General features: G+C 45.1%; 1 protein-coding gene and 1 non-coding gene across 13 annotated transcripts in view; both read right to left on the reverse strand.

Moving 5' to 3' along the window:
* LOC126272755 (membralin) overlaps positions 1-19725 on the reverse strand; it is a 486429-nt gene that overhangs the window by 234556 nt on the left and 232148 nt on the right. For 9 of the 12 annotated variants that reach the window (XM_049975862.1, XM_049975866.1, XM_049975865.1 and 6 more), the window contains one exon: positions 18280-18363. The exons of the other annotated variants lie outside the window; for them this stretch is intronic. In XM_049975862.1, the coding sequence (XP_049831819.1) occupies positions 18280-18363 (84 nt within the window). The remainder of the gene's footprint in view (positions 1-18279; positions 18364-19725) is intronic. 12 annotated transcript variants of the gene reach the window in all.
* Positions 10617-10690, reverse strand: Trnai-aau (transfer RNA isoleucine (anticodon AAU)). The gene has a single exon. It is a non-coding gene; the product is annotated as a tRNA-Ile (tRNA).

Here is a 19725-nt window from a genome sequence, read left to right on the forward strand (position 1 = left end):
AAAAAGGTTAATTTTATTTTTACTGACTGCATTTACTGTTCAGTTAGAGCGATTACTGGTATATGATAGGTGGGTCTGAACGATTTACAAGCCGACGGCGTGTCTACTGATAATTCAAGCTCTGGCAAAATAGTTTTGAAACACTGTACGTGCAGGGGTCCATCTAACCTCCTTTCTTCAGCAATCCCACAATCCATCTGTCAACAAACACTCGGCCACTCAGTGACCAGCATGTTAGACGCCTGTTACATAGAGGGTGGGGTGGTGGTGAAGGAGATGGTTTGTGTGCCTCCACAATACAAATAGCCAAATCGCAGGTGCCATATTGTCGGAAGGCTATCTGCCGAGAAACCCGAATAAACTATGGCACCCTAAAAGAAGCAGCAGAAATTAAAGTTCAGACAGAAGACTTAAAAACTTTTGAAGTTTGTCGATGACATTTTATGAAAAGCAAGCGTAATCGAGTGTAATCGAATCACGTGACGCTGACAGAATTAGGCTATCTGGCCAGCATAATGCACTGTTGAGCCGAAATACTATGACCTCCAGCTCAATAACACTGTCCTATCTTTGGAACGCAATACAGGAGTGATTCTGCATGGTATGGATTCGATACGTCACTGGTAGACTTCCGCACGCACGTGGCACAAACCACAGGTCACGCAATTCCCGAAACGACAGGCCGGCGGTTTGTGGTGGCGGAGCCGACAGCATTCCTGGTGTGTTCCACCGGAATCAGATCCGCGAAATTGAGGGCCAAGGTACCGCCTTGAGTTCACTATTGTGTACTTAAAACCACAGTAGCACGATTCTGACGTTGTGACACGGGCAGTTATCCTGCTCGAAGATGTCATCGTCGTTGAGGACGGAATCTATCGTGAAAGGAGCAGCTGGCTCGCAATAATGTTCTCACAGTCCACAGCTGTAATAGTGCCTTTGACTACTACAAGTTTCTTGGAACCCAGGTGAATGTCCCTCCCCCACAACATAACGCTGCCCCAACCGGTGTGCATCCGCGACGCTCTGTGCGTTTCAAGCATCCGTTTGCCTGGATGACGACGGACCCAGACACGATGACCGACTTCATGCAGCAAGAAACGTGGTTCATCCAACCAGACGACACCATTCCATTCATCCATTCTCGATAACCCCGTGTCATCCACTGCAATCGCAACTGATGATATCGTTGAGTCAACAAGGAGACATACAGGGGTCGTCTGATGAGGGACCCCGCGTTCGACGGTGTGCACTGAATCGTGTGCTCCGAAGTATATGTGCACTGCACCTGCACCGTTGTCGACAGTACTGCCACAGGACGCCGCTTACCCTGCTTTACAGAGTAGCAAGACCTTGACGTCTACATCCGATACTTTGTCGCCTAAACGTGGTTTCAAGGTGTTTCAGTCTCTTTCCAGAGAGGCTCAACACAACGGCACGCTGACAACCGACCAGCTTCGCCGTTTCCGACCTGCTCATTCCCAGGCGCCGAGCCGCAGCAATCCACCCTTCGTCAGAGTAGCTATGTTAGTGGACTTCCCATTTTCGGCCCAAACCGTCGATAAAAATGTGTCCCAATCGCCGCTGTTACAGTTGCGTATTTGTCCTACCCCCTTCACATGCCAACAGGCGGCATTCAACCTCGTGGTAGGCAAAAGTCACACAGTTTTGTCTCGGCAGTGTAAACTAGACCTGTCAGACGTACAGAGTACAAACAATATAAAATAAACATTCACATTAAATTTAAAGCAAGGAATTCTTTTCGTAAAGTATCATTCTGGTGAGTAAGGAGCCTAATACGGAAGAAAAACTTGGGTGTTAAACACTACAGACACGAAAAGAACAGAAGCTTTTGAAATGTAGGGTAACACTAAATTTTGAAGGTTATATGAATAGAGCGAGTAACTTCTAATTATGTACTGAATCGAATTTGGGACAAAAGAACTTTTTGGTAAACTTCACTGAAAGTAAGTATAAGCCGATAGGAAATATTCTTAGGCCTCAAGTACGTATACTGTTTGATAATGGAAGGAAGTGAGAGGTAGATATTGTGAAGGGGGAGACAACATAGAATACTGTAATGAGATTCAAATCAATGTAGGTAGGATCGGCACAGTTTTTTAAAGCATATAAAGTATAAGTTGTTAAAGGTATGAAAGAAAGTCCATCGTATCAGAATTAAGTATGGCTTATTCTGCTTGCTTATTTTGTTTAACAATACATTATTTACTGCTTTTCGCAATATTCGACAAATAACTGTCACCGCTAAACACCTTCACAGCGTCTCTGCAGTCTACAATTATGACAAGTAAATAATCCGGGTTTTTTTTCCTAATTTTTGTTGGTGTACAAGGAGTGGTTAGTTTTGGGTCTTGCCCAATCATTTCGTATTGGGTGTCTAAGATATGCTGCGTTCTCGGAATGCTATAAAACAATTGAAGCAAATAATATTAGTAGTTTTTCTCTATAAAGCAGATTGACAATACTTAACTTTGGAGTTACATAGGTGTCGCAAGTGAAATGCAAACAGTAACAGTCTTCGCTATAGACAAAGTCCAAACAAGGGATGGATATGGATCACTACGCACTCTCTGCTACGCCGTGCTAATGTTCCACTATTGTCCGGCCTAGGCTGGCAAGAGCGGCGCTTATATTCACTTCTTGCAGGTGTCGCTCCTGTTGTCGTGCTGTCCTCGTCAGCGGGTTATTGGCTGACGTCGCCGCACCGCCTTCTCTGGTCTTGCATTCCTCCTCTTCGTTCCGACGCTTGTGATTACACAAGAACAGTTAGTATCCTGAAGTTGCCTTTACCCATGATTCACTGTTACATGAAGCTATAAAACCGAGCAACCAGACTGTTGATCTCAATCCGCCTCAAATTATACAAACTGAAACAACTTAGGGTTTTCGCACGCTACAATAGTGCCATAACTGAGACTGCACCGGTAGTCTCGTAAGGAAACGAAACGTTGCGAGTAGTGCCGATATGTTAGGAACATTACTTTGGAGGTCCTTGGCTAACTATTCATGAAATAAATAATGCAGAGAGAGGCAGTACTTTGGAAGCCTTCGGCTGATTATTCCTGAAACAAATAATCCGCAGTGAGATGTTTGCTTAACTCGCAGAGTCTAGCAGACTCATATGCAGCACTTACTAGTTGCAAGAAATATCGAATTGACGGGTTCTCATTTTTCCTCAGCTGAAACTTTGAAATTGACAATATTCAGATTTGTCGTTAGGCTGCGGCAACGAGTAATCAGTTCACTGTCCAGTTACTCGACCATCTGTTACATGCCAAATCACGAACTACTTTTGTGGTCTGTTAAAGAATTACGTAAAATGATTCCAAAAAAAAAAAATCGAACTATGTGAAATAAAGTAATTTCACGTAGTTTATTGCTCTCATAGAACAACTTCCCGAAATAACGTACAATATTTTATCGTAAAGTAGTGGTGACAGCCCTATAATAGTTATGCAAAGATGAACAAGCTTGGACAGTACACACTGGTGTCGAGAGCTGCATCAAACCAGTGTTGGAAGTAATGGCTACGACACGAGAACGAGAAGAGGTTGGTTCGTTGGTTGGCTGGGTTTAAGGGACTAAACAGAGAGGCCATCAGTCCCTCGGTGAAGCGATAGTTCGTCTCGAGTTAGAGACCTCCGCTAAAAATTAGATCGAATCAAGAAAGTATGTGGTAGTGGTAAATCGAGGTCTTGAAAGCAATACAGATGCTAAGGCTGAGAAACTATCTAAAGAGAAATAAGCAAAAGCATGCGAGTCGGGCGGCGGAGCAGACTAGGGACCTCCGAGGGCTCGTCAGAAAACGAGCAGGGGAAAAGAACCGAATGTACCGGACACTTTGTGCCGGGACCGCGAGAGATAGCCAAGTGCGACGAGAGGCCGCCGGTGCGGGGGCGGATCCCGGCGCGACGGGTGCGCAGACTTGCGGGTCGCCCGGTAGGTCGCGAGCGGCAATCAATGAAGTGGAAGGCGGCTGTGCGCGCGCCCGCGGTCCCAGGCGCCAGCGGCGGCACGCGCGCGCCGCTCCGCCACAAAGAACTTAATTAACAGGAAGCTACACGCTAATTAGCAATAGTCCACCTACTTAATTTTGGCGCTAATGCTCAAAGAGCCGCTGCACTCGAGACTCTGCCCGCCACACCGCAGCGCGATCCGCGCCGGGGCGGCGCCACAGACACGTCAGCGACTGCGAGACTCGGTCTGTGACTGCGGCGTTGTTGTCGGTCGCTGAACGCGTCAGCCGCTTGCGGCGATATTCCATCGATTCGCGGAGCGAGCTGACAACGTGCACTTTGATCGTATTCTCTGTGGTAGGCGACGGGCACACTTCTCTGCATTGGCTGTAATTAGATCTGACAGTGTTGTGGTGTAGGGTTCTTTGAAGCTACTGGAAGCTACTGCCCTACCGTCAACCAACAAGAGACACTCACAAGGTACTTATCCTCGATGGGTTATATTAGCAGGGCGACTGTCAGTTTTACTAGTAGTACGCTTACTATCTGCAGACCTACATGGTGTTTCGGAAACATTCATCAGGTTTCACAAAACTACGAAGGTTGCCCAGAAAGAAATGCACCGCATTTCTTTCCAACAGTTCTTCATTGAACATTATGAGGAGAATTACACACACGAAAGAATGGTATTTATCTAAACAACCTACTTTTGCACGTAATTTAAATACCGTTCTATGGCCTTCCTCCAGCACAAAACAAGGACGTGTGTGCACTGTCGTTACACACACTTTTGAATATTCAAGAGTGCGGCTAATTGCATCCACATTTCTTTTGCTGATTGGCAGATGCAGCGCCAACTGCCGAGTCATAATACGTCCGTCCTCGCGAATGACATCATCATCTCGCTGAAACATATCAGGTGTGACATCCGTGGATTGTCTCCCCAACAGCTGCAAATCGTGGAGCTCCGCCGAACCGCCTTCTGATTGCCTCATCCTCCCTGCCCATTGACTAACTGTACTTCTGTCGACTGCAGATGCTTCGTAGACTTTGCACAAGCATTTGTGAGTATTCCCCACAGTTTCTTTCTCTGCACTGACAAGTTCAATGACTGCACGTTGCTTGTAACGTAGATCACCTACAGACGCCATTTTGAAACTGTTCTGGAGCTACGCTATCTGCCGGAACTGACTAAAGTCGGTGCGCTCACTCAGGAGGCTTCAAACAATACATACATCACGTTTCGCATTCGTAGCATTGTTTTCGGCTGAGAAAAAAAAATGCGGTGCATTACTTTCTGGACAACCCTCGTATATCACCTACATGAAAGAAGATCCCCCATCGTCTTGCTGAAGAAGGCAGCATTTATTTAGAAGTACCGGTGCGGCCACGCTAAATCTCAACCTGAACAGCGATACAATGAGTGAGGAGACATGATGCGACAAAATTTCGAAGCAGTGGCGTGTTCTAAACCTTATCGAAAGCAAGGCGTCAGATACATATACAGCAACATGAATGCACAAGGTTTAGAACACAAAAATTAGCACGAACAAAGCACTGTTGCTGACTGTGCATAAAGGAACATTCTCCCTGCTGCACGAAATACTAACAAAGTCAAAAACAAGAATAATTTTTTTTTAAAACATAAGCTTTATGACAACACTAGTAAGTCTCGCCGTATATGTGTTACCAGAACAAACATTTATAATTGTCGTTTCTTGGTGGTGGTGGTTAGTGTTTAACGTCCCGTCGACAACGAGGTCATTAGAGACGGAGCGCAAGCTCGGGTTAGGGAAGGATTGGTAAGGAAATCGGCCGTGCCCTTTCAAAGGAACCATCCCGGCATTTGCCTGAAACGATTTAGGGAAATCACGGAAAACCTAAATCAGGATGGCCGGAGACGGGATTGAACCGTCGTCCTCCCGAATGCGAGTCCAGTGTGCTAACCACTGCGCCACCTCGCTCGGTGTCGTTTCTTGGTGTAACTCGTCTCAATCACAACTGGTCACAGACTGGCGAACAAACGAACCTCTGACTGTGCGGGGGAGGCGTATAAAGACGAGCGCAGCCACAGTGAAAGCAGTGTAGTCTGTACGTACTGCAGAGGTCTTTTATAAGATAAAGTAAGTCTTGTTAATCTAGAATTAAAGTGATGTATCTTGAGCCGGTGGAAGGACAATGAGAACACTGCTCAGGTAAACAGTGTGGAACAAGTTCATTAATAACTACATAAACAAAAGCCTTCTTGGAGTAAGTTATTTAAAAATGAAAAATTCATTTCTACTTAGGATCCAACAAGGAAAGTAAATAATGACTAAGTGACCGAAGGCCAAAGTGAGTAACACATGGTTCAAGTCCAGGATCGCTTGGATTGTTCAGAAGTTAATAACACCCCAGTACTTAGTTGGCGTAAGGCCAAAGTCTGGAGCAGTAAAATTACTGCCCTACGCACGATACAGATTAAAAGTTAGTTATTTCACAGCGATTGTCCCACGATGGATCCTAGCAAGAGCTCCAACAGATGAGATGCGGATGCTACGGTACCTGACCCAGAGATCTCGAAGCAATGACTAGTTCGACAGTTGGGATGAACTGCCGATACGTGGCTAAGCGACGCCCTGGAGTACTGTCGCGGCGCACAGATAGGCCGCGACTGCTGGCGGGCACTTGATATGTCGTGCGAACAACGTCACCCGCGATCACAGCGCCGTGGTCGTAGAAGATCACTCTGCTTGCACGTGACTTGCGCCTCTCATTGCGGCTGCCAGAGACTCCGTGGACAACAAAACGGCATGCTACTGTCGTGCAGAACATTTACCAACATGTGGGACAAGCGCGGATCGCTATTTGGCTTGCAGGCGCTCGGGCCTGTTGAGGCAGAAGCTGCCTGAATCGCGGCCACCCGTGGGACGCGCGTGCGTTGCAGGTTGCCGTCTTGAAGGAGGCACACAGCACAAGCGCTCTCGGATTCACATCAGAGATTTTTGCTCTCAAGACAGTAGCCGCAGAACTGTTTGCATTAGCAGAGAATTCTTGCTGATTGATACTTGTGAGAACCTTCGGTAAGGGTATGAAAATCATGCAGGAGCAGTGGTCGGAAGCGTTTTTATACATGGCAGCGTAGGACTGTCTGTGAGAGCTGGAGATCAGTCTCCGCGATAATTTTTTTCTGTCGTGGCTCTGTGCGTGCAGGAAGAGGTTGCGATGGCAGTGTGTCTGGCTGCAGTTGCCTTTTTTAATACTTTTACCCTCAAAAAAGCTAATCGGAAACGACTGTTTTCGTGGATAAGGCGGGCAAGGATCTAATCGTATAGCGCGCAATGGAATTTCCACAACAATATCGAAATTTTACGAGAATGATAGCGACGGAGACGGAAGAAATGCACTTTATAATTGGACTCAAAACTGACAATCTAGATAACTGTAAATCCATTAGTATTAAAGATAGACTGCTTGTGACACTAATATTTCTACAATCAGCTATGTTTATTCTCTTTCATAGTCCGCCTGCTTAGTTGAGTGGTAACGTGTTTGCCTACCAGGCAGAGGGCCCGTGTTGGATTGCCGGCCGGGTTGGTGATTTCATCCGCTCGACTAGGTGTTGTGTAATCCTCAACATCATTCATCAGCTCCAACGCGCAAGTGTATTGTCAGCTCTACCGACAATACCGGTACGGTTTTTCTTATCTGAGACCTAAGGTGAGCAGTTCTCGAGAGGAGGAGGTTGCCGTCTACACGAGAGCTCCGCACTTGCAGAGAGCGACAATCTGGATGGGGTCTTGCCCACTCTCGGACACTGCCGGCCAGATGACTCCCGGCGCTCTTTACACGGCACGTATTACTCGCAAAACCTATCTGAGAGTGAAGACCTCTCACATATATACCCAGCTGTAAGCCTGCGAATAAATTTTTAATGAGATACTTGGTACGCAATACAGGATGTTTCAAAAGATCGAGCCAGTTTTACGATGGTGTATCTTCTGCATGAAACTAGATAAAAACTGAGTGAATTTTGACTTACACACAAGACTACAAAAATTTCATTTTCGAAACAACAGTCCGATTTAAAAACGGTGCGAATAAAATCTTGGGGGTACTTTTCATAATTACATTTAAGATCAAAGTTTTCATTTATCCATCACGAATGTTGAATGCGCCCTCAACCGGACGCACAAAAAAACTTCAGTCGGTAGCCAAAGTCATCCCCTACTTTTGCGAGCATGTCTCGAGTTACTGCATTCACTGTTGTTGCTGTAGTTGTTGGAAGGGAGGCACAAAGACAGTGTCTTTCACAAAACCTCACCCCCCCCCAAAAAAAAAGATTAAAAAATTAAAAAAGAGGGATGCAATACGAGGCCCGTGTGCCTCTTACGGACTAAAGCGCTTGGTTTCAAAAACTAGAGCAAGACACCGCCGCCCACCTCTCTTTGAAACCGCGTAACGTAAATACACAACTTAGCAATATATTCATAATTAGAGGAATTAAAGGTGGTGTATAATGTGTTCCTTCATGTGAAATAATTAATTAAAAATGGCTTATCCTGGTATACACTATAATCGGGCAGCTAAACATAATAATTCTAACTTGTCAGAATAGTTAAGTCACCGAACTAGAGTCACCCAATTATTCGTCTATCCCATTAACTGCCACATCGATGCCAGGTTCATTTAAATCAACAATTACGTTGGAAACAAGCGCAGGAAAGCTGCTTCGAAAGTCAAAGTGCGATGAAATCGGCGCCAACTTTAAGCAGCGGGGTACCAGGATTCGGGACAGCTCGGCGCTAATGCTACAGCACACGAGCCACGACCGCTGCTCTAGGCGCTGTGTGGCCGCGTCTTGCCAACTGTGGGGAGCATCTCACCTTGGCTTGGACAAGGTTAAGAGTCAGGGTTGGTTTCGTCAGACCACTCCTCCTTGAATTGGTATCCTGAGCAGGGTCGTGGAAGACTCGCTCAATTCACGAAGTTGAAAGACGATGCTATAGAAGTGCCGGCGTTTCGTAGTTAGACCATGAGTTATGCAGTCGCTCCCAGTCCTTCTCGATAGACGCTGCCGCTCCAACACGCGAGTTCTCCCGTGAGATGAGCCCCTCTCATCACTGGCCTCCCGCGCTGCCTACTGCATCCTCTCAATTGTGGTTAGACCCTTCTTAAATCTCTTTTTGAGAGACCAACTGTAGAAGAGCAATGCGTTGTTTCTAGGATTCCTGGTAAGACGTTTGTGTCTTCGAATGTACTGTTCGAATTAAAAGGATTGCAACTTCAATAGTGGCAACTATTTATTTGCAACTTATACAAAATACTGGGTGATCAAAAGTCAGTATAAATTTGAAAACTGAATAAATCACGGAATAATGTATATAGAGAGGTGCAAATTGACACACATGCCTGGAATGACATGGGGTTTTATTAGAACCAAAAAATACAAAAGTTCAAAAAATGTTCGACAGATGGCGCTTCATCTGATCAGAATAGCAATAATTAGCTTAACAAAATAAGACAAAGCAAAGATGATGTTCTTTCCAGGAAGTGCTCAATAAGTCCACCATCATTCCTCAACAATAGCAGTAGGCGAGGAATAATGTCGTGAACAGCACTGTAAAGCATGTCCGGAGTTCTGGTGAGGCATTGGCGTCGGATGTTGTCTTTCAGCATACCCAGAGATGTCGGTCGATCACGATACACTTGAGGCTTCAGGTAACCCCAAAGCCAATAATCGCACGGTCTGAGGTCTGGGGACCTGGGAGGCCAAGCATGACGAACGACGCGCGCAAGAGATCTTTCACACGTCTAGCAATATGGGGTGGAGCGCCATTCTGCATTTTGGTTCTAATAAAACCCCATGTCGTTCCAAGCATGTGTGTCAATTTTTACCTCTCTATCTGCATTATTCCGTGGTTTGTTTTCAAATTTATACTGATTTTGATCACCCGGTAGATATATGTTTCAGAGTTTTACTGTCCTTCACTCTTACAGACATTCGTTGGGCAATAGACAGGTCCACCGAACAATCTAAACAACTGGCGGTGCTAAGGGTGTCCTACGACTTTCACATGACTGAAACTTGTTATACACAATGCTGCTAACTACTCTGAAGGGTAATAAAACTTTGAAAAAATGACCCACTTGATATCTCTAGCAGATATCCTCAATAGTGTGAGATCAAACACAATATTCAAATTTCTTTCGTCACTTTCTTTTCATAACGTTAACGCGATGCAATGCAGACAAAGCAATTCGTACGCCTGCGGCGCACCAACAATGACAGTCGAACCAACTCTGGATTGGAGTAGTTGTAGTCGAGTGCGGGAGACGACGGGTTAAGTGTGCGCTTAGCAGCGACAACGCGTTTCGCTGTAGGCAATGTCACCGGGGTAAGGTCGTACATGCTCACCAAGTCTGTAAATTATATGAATGCATGACGTCTTGTTCTTTCGGGCATGTTCGAAAGAACTGACACCACGTGAAATCCCCGGCTGTGATACGTTATATAAACTGGTAAACTGAACGTGGAGGAGGGAGGGAGGGAGGGAGGAAGGAAGGAACGTGAAGGAGAGCGAAAGGAAAAGAAAGCGAAAGGGTTAGTGATGTCACCTGCGTCGGGACTTTGTGCAGAAGGAGTGGCGACGTGAGAAAATCTGTGCCGGACCGGGACTCGAACCCGTGATCTCCTGCTTATTAGGCAGTTGCGTTAACCATTGCGCCACCTGCACACACTGTTTTCACTCGTCGCCGCTGATTCCGCATGGAGTCCGGATCCAGCTGATATCATTCGTAGCTTCCCTTTCCTTTCCTTTCCTTTCCTTTCCTTTCCTTTCCTTTCCTCTCCCCTCCCCTTCAGTTTACATAAACGTACGTACATACAAAGGTACCGCGACTCTGCGCAATATGCAGAGCAAATTGAGTGTACAGAAGTAACATTTTAATGTGCTGTATACAATATTTGTAAGCTGCAACAGCATCGTTAACTGTATGAACAAAGTCGAAGATTTATTTTATCTGTTGTAAGCAGTTTACACTTTTCTCGTCTAATTTATTCCGTTTAATCATGCTGAACTTTAAACTGGATTTCTTATTCAGCAGTTTGGGAGCTTTAGCCCACTCACTAGTAATGTTCATTGCAGTCTTACATCAAAAGAGCCGAACACTGCGACCTATGTGCTGTTTCTGCGCTGGGACATCATCATCATCATAATCATCATCATCATCATCAAGACAACAGATTGGTATACATTTAGAACTGTTGCGTCTCGCAAGTTGTTGTGACAGTATACAACTATGGCCGCTCGCACGCACTGCTTTCAAAGTAGGAATTTGGGCAGGCCCGCGTAATCTGTAGTAACACACAGGAGGACACACGCAGAAGAATAACACTTGTTCTCGTCAGGTATCAAAGGTTAATTGGTTCCCAAGGTTCCCAAACAGTTCTTGCCCAATACTATAGCGACCCCTGTTAGTATCGTTCCGTCGAACGTTAAATAACAAACTGCTGTAGTGCAGTGTCAAATCGTATGTAATTTTGCTGAGTTTCACAAAGGGATCACTTTAACTTTTTACTTTTTTTAACCCGAAAACAACGAATAAATTCGCATACTAATATTTCTAGTTTTGTACACTACACTTAAGGACTAACGAGAGAGAGAGAGAGAGAGAGAGAGAGAGAGAGAGAGAGAGAGCGGGGAAGAGGAATACCTGCCTAAAATCGTGTAGGACCCCCGCGAGCACGCAGAAGTATCGGAGCACGACGTGGCATGGACTTTACTAGAGTCTGATATAGTGTTGGAGGGAGCTGAAACCATGAATCCGGTAGGGCTGTCCATAAATCCGTAAGAGGGCGATGGGGTGGAGATCTCTTCTGAACAGCACGTTGCAAGGCATCCTAAACATGCCCAATAATGCTCACGTCTCGGAAGTTTGGTGGCCAACGAAAGTGTTTAAACTCAAAAGAGCGTTCCTGGAGCCACTCTTATCAATTCTGGACGTGTGGAGTGTCTCACTGTTCTGCTCGAATTGCCCACGTCCTTCGGAATGCACAATGGACAGGAACGGATGCAGGTACTCAGGCAGGATGATTACGTAAGTGTCAGCTGTCAGAGTAGTATCTAGACGTATCAGTGGTCCCATATCACTCCAACTGTACATGCCCAACACCATTAGAGAGCCTCAACCAGCTTGAACAGTCACCTGCTGACATGCAGGGGCCATGGATTCACGAGGTTGCCTCCATACCCGTACAAGTCCATCTGCTCGATACAATATGAAACGAGACTCGTCTGACCAACCAACATGTTTCCAGACATCAACGGTCCAATGTCGCTGCTGACGGGCCCAAGGGAGGCTTAAAGCATTGTGTCGTGGAGTCATCAAAGGTACCAAGACTGTGGCTTTGACTCCGAAAGCCCATGCCTGTAACGTTTCTTTGAATGGTAGGAACGCTGACACTTGCTGATGGCCCAGCACTGAAATATGTAGCAATGCGGAGGAGCTGCACTCCTATCACGCTAAGCGATTCTCTTCAGTGTCGTTGGTCCCGTTCTTGCAGGATCTTTTTCCGGCCGTAGCGCTGTCGGAGATTTGATGTTTTACCAGGTTCCTGATATTCACGGTACGCTCGTGCAATGGTCGTATGGGAAAATCCCCATTTCCTCGCTACGTCGGAGATGCTGTATCCATCGCTCGTGCGCCGACTATAACATCACGTTCAAACTCACATAAATCTTGATAACCTGCCATTGTTGCAGCCGTAATCGATTTATCAACTGCGCCAGACACTTGTTGTCTTATATAGGCGTTTCCGGCAGTAGTGCCGTATTCTGCCTGTTTACTCTTTATTTGAATACGCATGCCTGGGCGCTTTCTTTGGCGCTTCACTGTAGTTGAGAGGGAAGATGGAAACGGGAAGAGAAAGAGAGGTGGGGAGGAGGGGTTCTAAACGCATCGCCGGAAAAACTAACGCAATAACGAATAGTCAGGGTGTTTCTTATCACCTGAAAAAAAAATGGAGACTTCAACATAATCTCGGACAGCAGAGACAAACCTAGAAGTGAACGAAACGTTAACTACGTAACTTTATTTTATCGAGGAGATAATTAAAACTTTGTGACTACTGCTCTCGTAAATCTTGGAGGTTGTGACGAAGGCCAAAGGCGCCGATGGGACGTGTGCTTTGCTCCGTCGGCGCCTCGTGTGCGGCAGACGAGCTGTTCTTTGTTTAGCAAAGGTGACAGCGGACGTAGTGGGGTACGCAGAGCGAAACCGTCTTAATATTTCAGCAGGCCTAATCCGAGCACCTCAAGGCAGCGGCTGCGGGTGCTGCAACATTTAGCGCGCCTCGGCTGGGTGCATTAGTAAAGGCCGCGTGCAACGCCCCCGCACCGGCTGCGGCGAGCGCCTGGGGACCGCCACTCGAATGCATCCCCGCCAGCAATCTTCCTCACGGGGGCCACGCCGTTCTCCACTCACTTTCCCTGACAACCCTATCGCTTTGCCATAGGCTAAGCCGTCCTGGACTCGTCAACGAACATTCGACCGTAATTCGAACATCCGTCTGTAATTATAGAAAGTCTATAAAAGCCGGTGTGAAGTTTATCTATCTTTCTTGTCGTTGGTGTTTCAACTGGTCAGGTACCAACCTCTACAAACCTCAATTTCTTTCCATCTCTAAATACTTGCAAATCATTGTGCCCTTTATGATCTGTGCTGCTCCATACTTGTTATTTTCTCATTACTCTCTACCGTTACCAAAACTATATTTCTGGTATCAAAGTTTTCTTTTCGTTGCAGTCATCATTCCATCCATCCATCCGTGTACATACTCCGCAAGCCAGTGTGTGGTGCATCGCGGAGGTTACCTCATACCACAATTTGGTTTTTTCTTTCCAGTTCCACTCGCAGACAGATCGAGAGAAACGAGCCTTAATTTCTATTATCGTGTCTGCGCGGTCCTTACGCGAAATGTACGTTGGCGGGAGCAAAATAGTTGTGCAGTCAATCCCAAATCCCGGTTCTCTAGACTTTCTCAAAGGTGCATCGCGAAAAGAATGTCTTCTCCGTTCCAGGGATTCCCATTGAAGTTCACGAAGCATCTCCGTAATACTCGCGTGCTGATAGATCCTACCAGCAACATATCTAGCAGCACACCTTTGAACTGCTTCGATGTCTTCCTTTAGTACGAGCTGGTGGGGATCCCAAACACTCTAACAGTACTCAAAAATGGGTCGCCTTAGTATTCGCGACAGGTCCCGTTCACAGATCAATCTCATTTTCCTAGTATTCTCCCAATAAACCCGAAACTGACCACTCGCCTTCCCTACTACAGTCCTTATGTACTAGTTCCGTTTCACATCGCTTTGCTACGTTACGTCTAGATATTTTTTCCACGTGACTGTGTCGAGCAGCACAGCTACTCATCTGCTTTAACTTACTTTTTTTCTACAATCAGAGCTAGCTGCCATCCATCACACCAAGTAGAAATTTTTTCTAAGTCATCTTCTATCCTCCTACAGTCACTCAACGACGACACCACAGAGTCATCAGCAACCGCAAATTGCTGCTCATCCTGTCTGTCAAATCATTTATGTATATACGAAGAATAAGAGCGGTCCTTTGACACTTATCTGTGGAACGCCTGACGATACCCTTTTGTCTGACAAAAACTCGCCGTCCAGAACAACCTACTGGGTTCTATTAATTAAAAAACTTCGATCCACTCACATATTTGGCAACCTAATAATTTTGCCCTTCATCCATGGTTGGCAGGACATCATGTGAGAAAAAAACGAGCTGACTTTTGGGCGAGCGATGCTTTCTAAATCCGTCCTGATTGGACAGAAGCTCTTCGATCTTGAGGAAATTTATTACATTCGAAATCATAACTGGTTCAAAAGTTCTGCAGTAAGCCAATGTTAAGGAAATGTGTCTTATTTTGTAAATCCGTTCTTTTACCCTTCCTACACACAGGAGTCACCTGCTCTTTTTTTTCAGCCGTTTGGTACTTTGCGCTGGGCGAGACAATTGCGATAGATACAAGCTAAGAAAGGGGCCAGAGTACTCTGTGTAAAAGCAAATTCGGGTTGCATCCGAAGGCGACACATTTGTTTTCAAATCTCATCTGTTTTCAACTCTTTCGGTTAATATTCACGAAAATTTTGCCGACTGAAAATCCGTACCGGACCGGGATTCAATACCGGATGCTTCGCTTCTATAGACCAGTTGACTTAACCACCTCGGCCATTACGACACGATTCCCGACTGACCCAAATTCCGATCTCGTCATACGTTGATGCCGTGTCCCTGTCGATAATCATGGCCGCTAAATCATGCCAGTGTGTAGTCTATGTTCAGTCAGATATGACCGACAGAATAGATGCCGTACAGATGAACATAAAGTAACCTTTCAGTTGCCTCTCTACGGCAGGGGTGGCCCCCTACGACATTCTGTGCGACGATCAACGGCGATATGTCTGTAAGATTCCCCTGCAAGAATAATTTGTTAAACGCAAAATTTAAAACTTTACTTCTACTGCCGCACCAGACGGGTCAGTTAGTGACTGGACAGAAGCGTTCGACCCGCTTAGTTGTTTTACGTAGGACCAGAATTTTCTGAGGTCCTCTGGTAGATCTTCTGCTAAGGTATGACGGTGGTAGCAGATGTAGCTTCGCGCATCGATCTTGTTGCGTTCTATTCATACACCACCTATCTGCTGTCTACTTTGCAATTGCATCGAGTAATCTTCACCGAACCTGCACTTTCGGAATTTTATTCGTTGATTTAACGAAAAAATTTCAACAGGGTTAATATACTGACGATAGTTCGTGACTTTTTTTACCACTCCGCCAATTTCTCAACCTACTTCGGTACAAAAAAAACCTCTGTACTCAAAATAAACTCTTGTTACTATTTTTTCAACTTCCGAACAAGTTATCTCCAGGAAGTGCTCTTCAAAGACACTTTCAAATGCCACAGTTCCACTTAATAAAAAAAATGAGTTTAGCGTCATAATACGGCAGCTATGAACCTTAAAAATTACCAGCTCATACAACTGGTCGCACTGTCTGCTGTATCTTAGCTAAGTTTATTTTAAAGTAAAGACTTTACCAACAAACCCCCAACTTTTTAAAGACTCGCGCCCCTATGTATAAAACAGCTTCAAAAATCTGATTACAAATCAATTAATGTGTTAAATACTTGTCTTTCAGCACGTAAGCAATAAAACATTTTGGAAACGTTTGCAATTTTGCTTAAAATTTGTTGTAAGTTGCTAAGTGCTCTCTTCCTCAAATACTGGATATGAGCGCCATCAGTTACGTTGCCCTGAGACAATCTTACGCCCCGTTCCTAGTTTTAATACGTAAGATTATATCTAATGAGTACGTTATGATAGCATTTTAAATACGGTCAATAGTTACTTGAATTATTCGAAATCAAATTTTTGTTACCACAGGAGGCCGCTAAGATGGTCATACTGGAAGTAGTGCTGGATTCCCTGACAGCGATTTAGTACTGTGTATTCCTATTTTCATTGCGTTCACTACAAACTTGTGTAAGCACATACAGAATACTGTAGTTCGACGACAATTGTTAATAGATGTTACAGAACTAGCTCCTCGCCGCTATTTGCCTCTGTTAATGTAAATGTCGGCTCGTTCTACGATCCTAAACGGTCTCCTATCCTATATAACTATCAACTCAACACGAAAAGTGAATAATGAATCATTGTGAACGACCGTATTAGTGAATACTGTCAGATATTGGAGACGAGTGACACAATTTGCATGCCTTACGTCCTTAACAAGTACGTTTTGCCAAGAAAAACAGTAGTAATAGGTGAATTCCACGAAATTTGTCACTTCTTCCCAGTGTTAGGTGAGCGTATTAGTGAAGATAAACTGAAACAGAGATTAGTAGGATCAATTTAAATGGTGGTTGTGTAATATTGTACTATCTCATCGCTAATACTAAGCACCGACTTCATGCCTCTTCGTTGTGCAGGTGTGTCATACCTAAGAGTCAGATCATATTCTGAAGAGCCGCTCACACAACGGATAGTGTATGCAGTACGACCAACGGAGTTTTCCTTAGCTGTGTCAGTGAGCCATCTCAGTCGAAACCGAATCACTTCGATTAAGCAGTTGACATTTGTGCACAGTAACGTCAGTGAAGCTAGATGTATCAGAACCCAGTAAGTCAAGTACGTTTGAAATGCTTCATCTCGCGCAGCGCAGTATGGGCAGTAGTAGAAGATAAGGGCGGAGGACTAAACAGTCATTCCGGTATTCCCTCAAATCGATTTCGAGTAGCTACGAAAAACGTGTGTTTATTAATAAGAGAGAGGAAACAATATGTAATGCTAGTTAAATTATATAGAAGACTTGGATATCTCATTTACTGTCTTACACTTCAAAGAAAACAGAGTTCACTTTTTAACGATTACTGGTTTTGTGAGCAGCTAGAGTTAGTAATTTCAAACTATGTTGTATTTCACAAACTGCTTATTGCCTTCTGTCTAGAGTTCTTCGGCCGACGTTCGTCTGATGATTTTTCTGACGTTTCGCCAGCACGAGTGGCTGTCATTGCCAAATTTTCAACCACCATTGGTAGTGGTGGATTGGAGGGTGAAACTTTGATGCCAGCCACTCGTGCTGGAGAAACGTCAGAAAATCATCAGACGAACCTCGGCTGAAGAACCCGAGGCAGAAGCCAACTGGCAGTTTTGTCAAAGAGTTGCCACGAAAGTCTTAACAATTTTGTATGTTGTATTTCATTGGATTTTCTTTTAAATTAAAGATTTCTATACTTTAAGGCACATGGTCTGATTTTTTTTTTTTTTAAGGGGGAGTAGTGAAGGCCAAGAGGTGCTGATTACGTTCTGTCCTTTAAAGAATGATTCACAGAGGGGCAAACACAGGTTATGGGACATACGAAATGTCCTGGGCTAAGCAACCGACAGCAGAAGACTCTCCATCCAATCACTGTAATAGAGCGCTTAAAACCACCTGAGACCACAGAGTCTGCACCACCTGCCACGTGGTTAATCCGTACGACGAATCCCGTGGATCCAAACAGAAAATAAGTTGGTGACGTTGCACGCCTCACTGTTGTCGCTGAAACGAATCACAACAAGGTATCCACAAATCATCTCAGAAATTGGAAAATAGGCTACAAGAAATATACGCTCGTTACTCTCAAATAGGGTAAAAAATAGTGTAGCCGAGCGCCAGTAGTGCGAGAAGAAGAAAGCAGCCGTAACCCCGCGCAGCGTCAACGGAAGCGAAGAGAACGGAGAGCCCGGAAAGAACTTACCGACGAGAGCGAGAATAACGGTGAGGAGCGGCGCGGCGGGGAACGTGATGGTCACGTTGAACTCCAGCATCTGCAGCACGTCCACTGAAACAGACAGCGTCAATAGGCGTCACGGAGGGCGGAACCAAATGACAGGCAAAATGAGTAAAAAGGGCCAAGTTCCGTAACCGGAATGAGGCGGCTGAGAGAACCCTGGACGCGAAGGGCACGAGTCTTGAGGCATCTTATGCGACTAATGAAATGCATTGTGGGACACAGACGTAAACAAACGGGGAAGTTAATAAGTGTATGGAAGTGGAAAAATTCCCAACGAAACTACAGAAAGGAAACACTACCGAATGTTACGTGGCAATCAGCAAGAGCGAGAATATAAATAAATAAATAAATAAATAAATAAATAAATAAATAAAAACAGCTCTGAGTACTAGAAACCTTCACAGTATAAAATATTAGTCAGCATAAGAAGCGCCATAGATCCAAGTTTGTGTGAGAAGTGGCGTGGCTCTAGCACAGATACTGAGCAGTGGAATCATTCCACAATCACAAACGTCAAGTAGCCACAGAGTCAAAGTGTCCTTCAGAACATCCGTGAAAAACAGGAGGCCGATCTCTTATTATGTACGTCTCTCTCCTTTCCGTCATCGGCCAGAATGGAAAAAAAAGACGAGAGCCACGTGAAATTATAATCCTTACATTTTACTGTTCATTCTGAAAAGCATAGCTATAGGTAAGCATCCCTGATTCCTATCAAATAGTTTCTCCCTCTCATTCCCAAATCTTTCTTAGTTCAGTTGTATTACAGAAATGGTTTCATTTCTATCATACGCGGACATGTGTAGGGCTTCCACGTCGCAGTGAGAATTGGTTACTGATGGAGCTGCATCGACAAGATACACGTGTAAAATGGGGCACTTTACAGGCAGAACGGCAGCAGGAAGACTCCAACATTTCATCGACATCATTACTGTTGGTAACCTATCGCAGTTCAGTGAGGATTTGGGAGGAAAGAGTCACAAATAGACTAAGCTGCCTTTCCAGCATTCACATGCAGTGGATTATGAAAACCAGGGAAAACCTACATCAGGATGACCAATGTATCCAATTCTTTTCCCGAAATCGCCTCCTGATTGCTTTGTCAATAATGGCCTACACAGTTTGGAAACCAAGAATAGTCCACCATTCAATTCGTATTGGAAATTGTTATGGTCATCACTGTCAAATCAAACGATTAATGTTACACTGGGGATTAAATCGCCGGTCTTAAGAAAGAGATGTGAATTTTCGGTGTGAGGAGTGTCAGGAAAGATTTCCGTCGCAAGAAGCTGCGTGAAAGGAGGAGGAGGAGGAGGAGGAGAGAGAGAGACAGGGGGGAAGAGGAGGAGGAGGAGGAGGAGGAGAGAGAGAGGGGGGGGAGGAAGGGGGGAAGGGATACGGCGAGAGAGAGAG

Source organism: Schistocerca gregaria, chromosome 5 (genome assembly GCF_023897955.1).
Source record: "Schistocerca gregaria isolate iqSchGreg1 chromosome 5, iqSchGreg1.2, whole genome shotgun sequence".
NCBI classification, from domain to species: domain Eukaryota; kingdom Metazoa; phylum Arthropoda; class Insecta; order Orthoptera; family Acrididae; genus Schistocerca; species Schistocerca gregaria.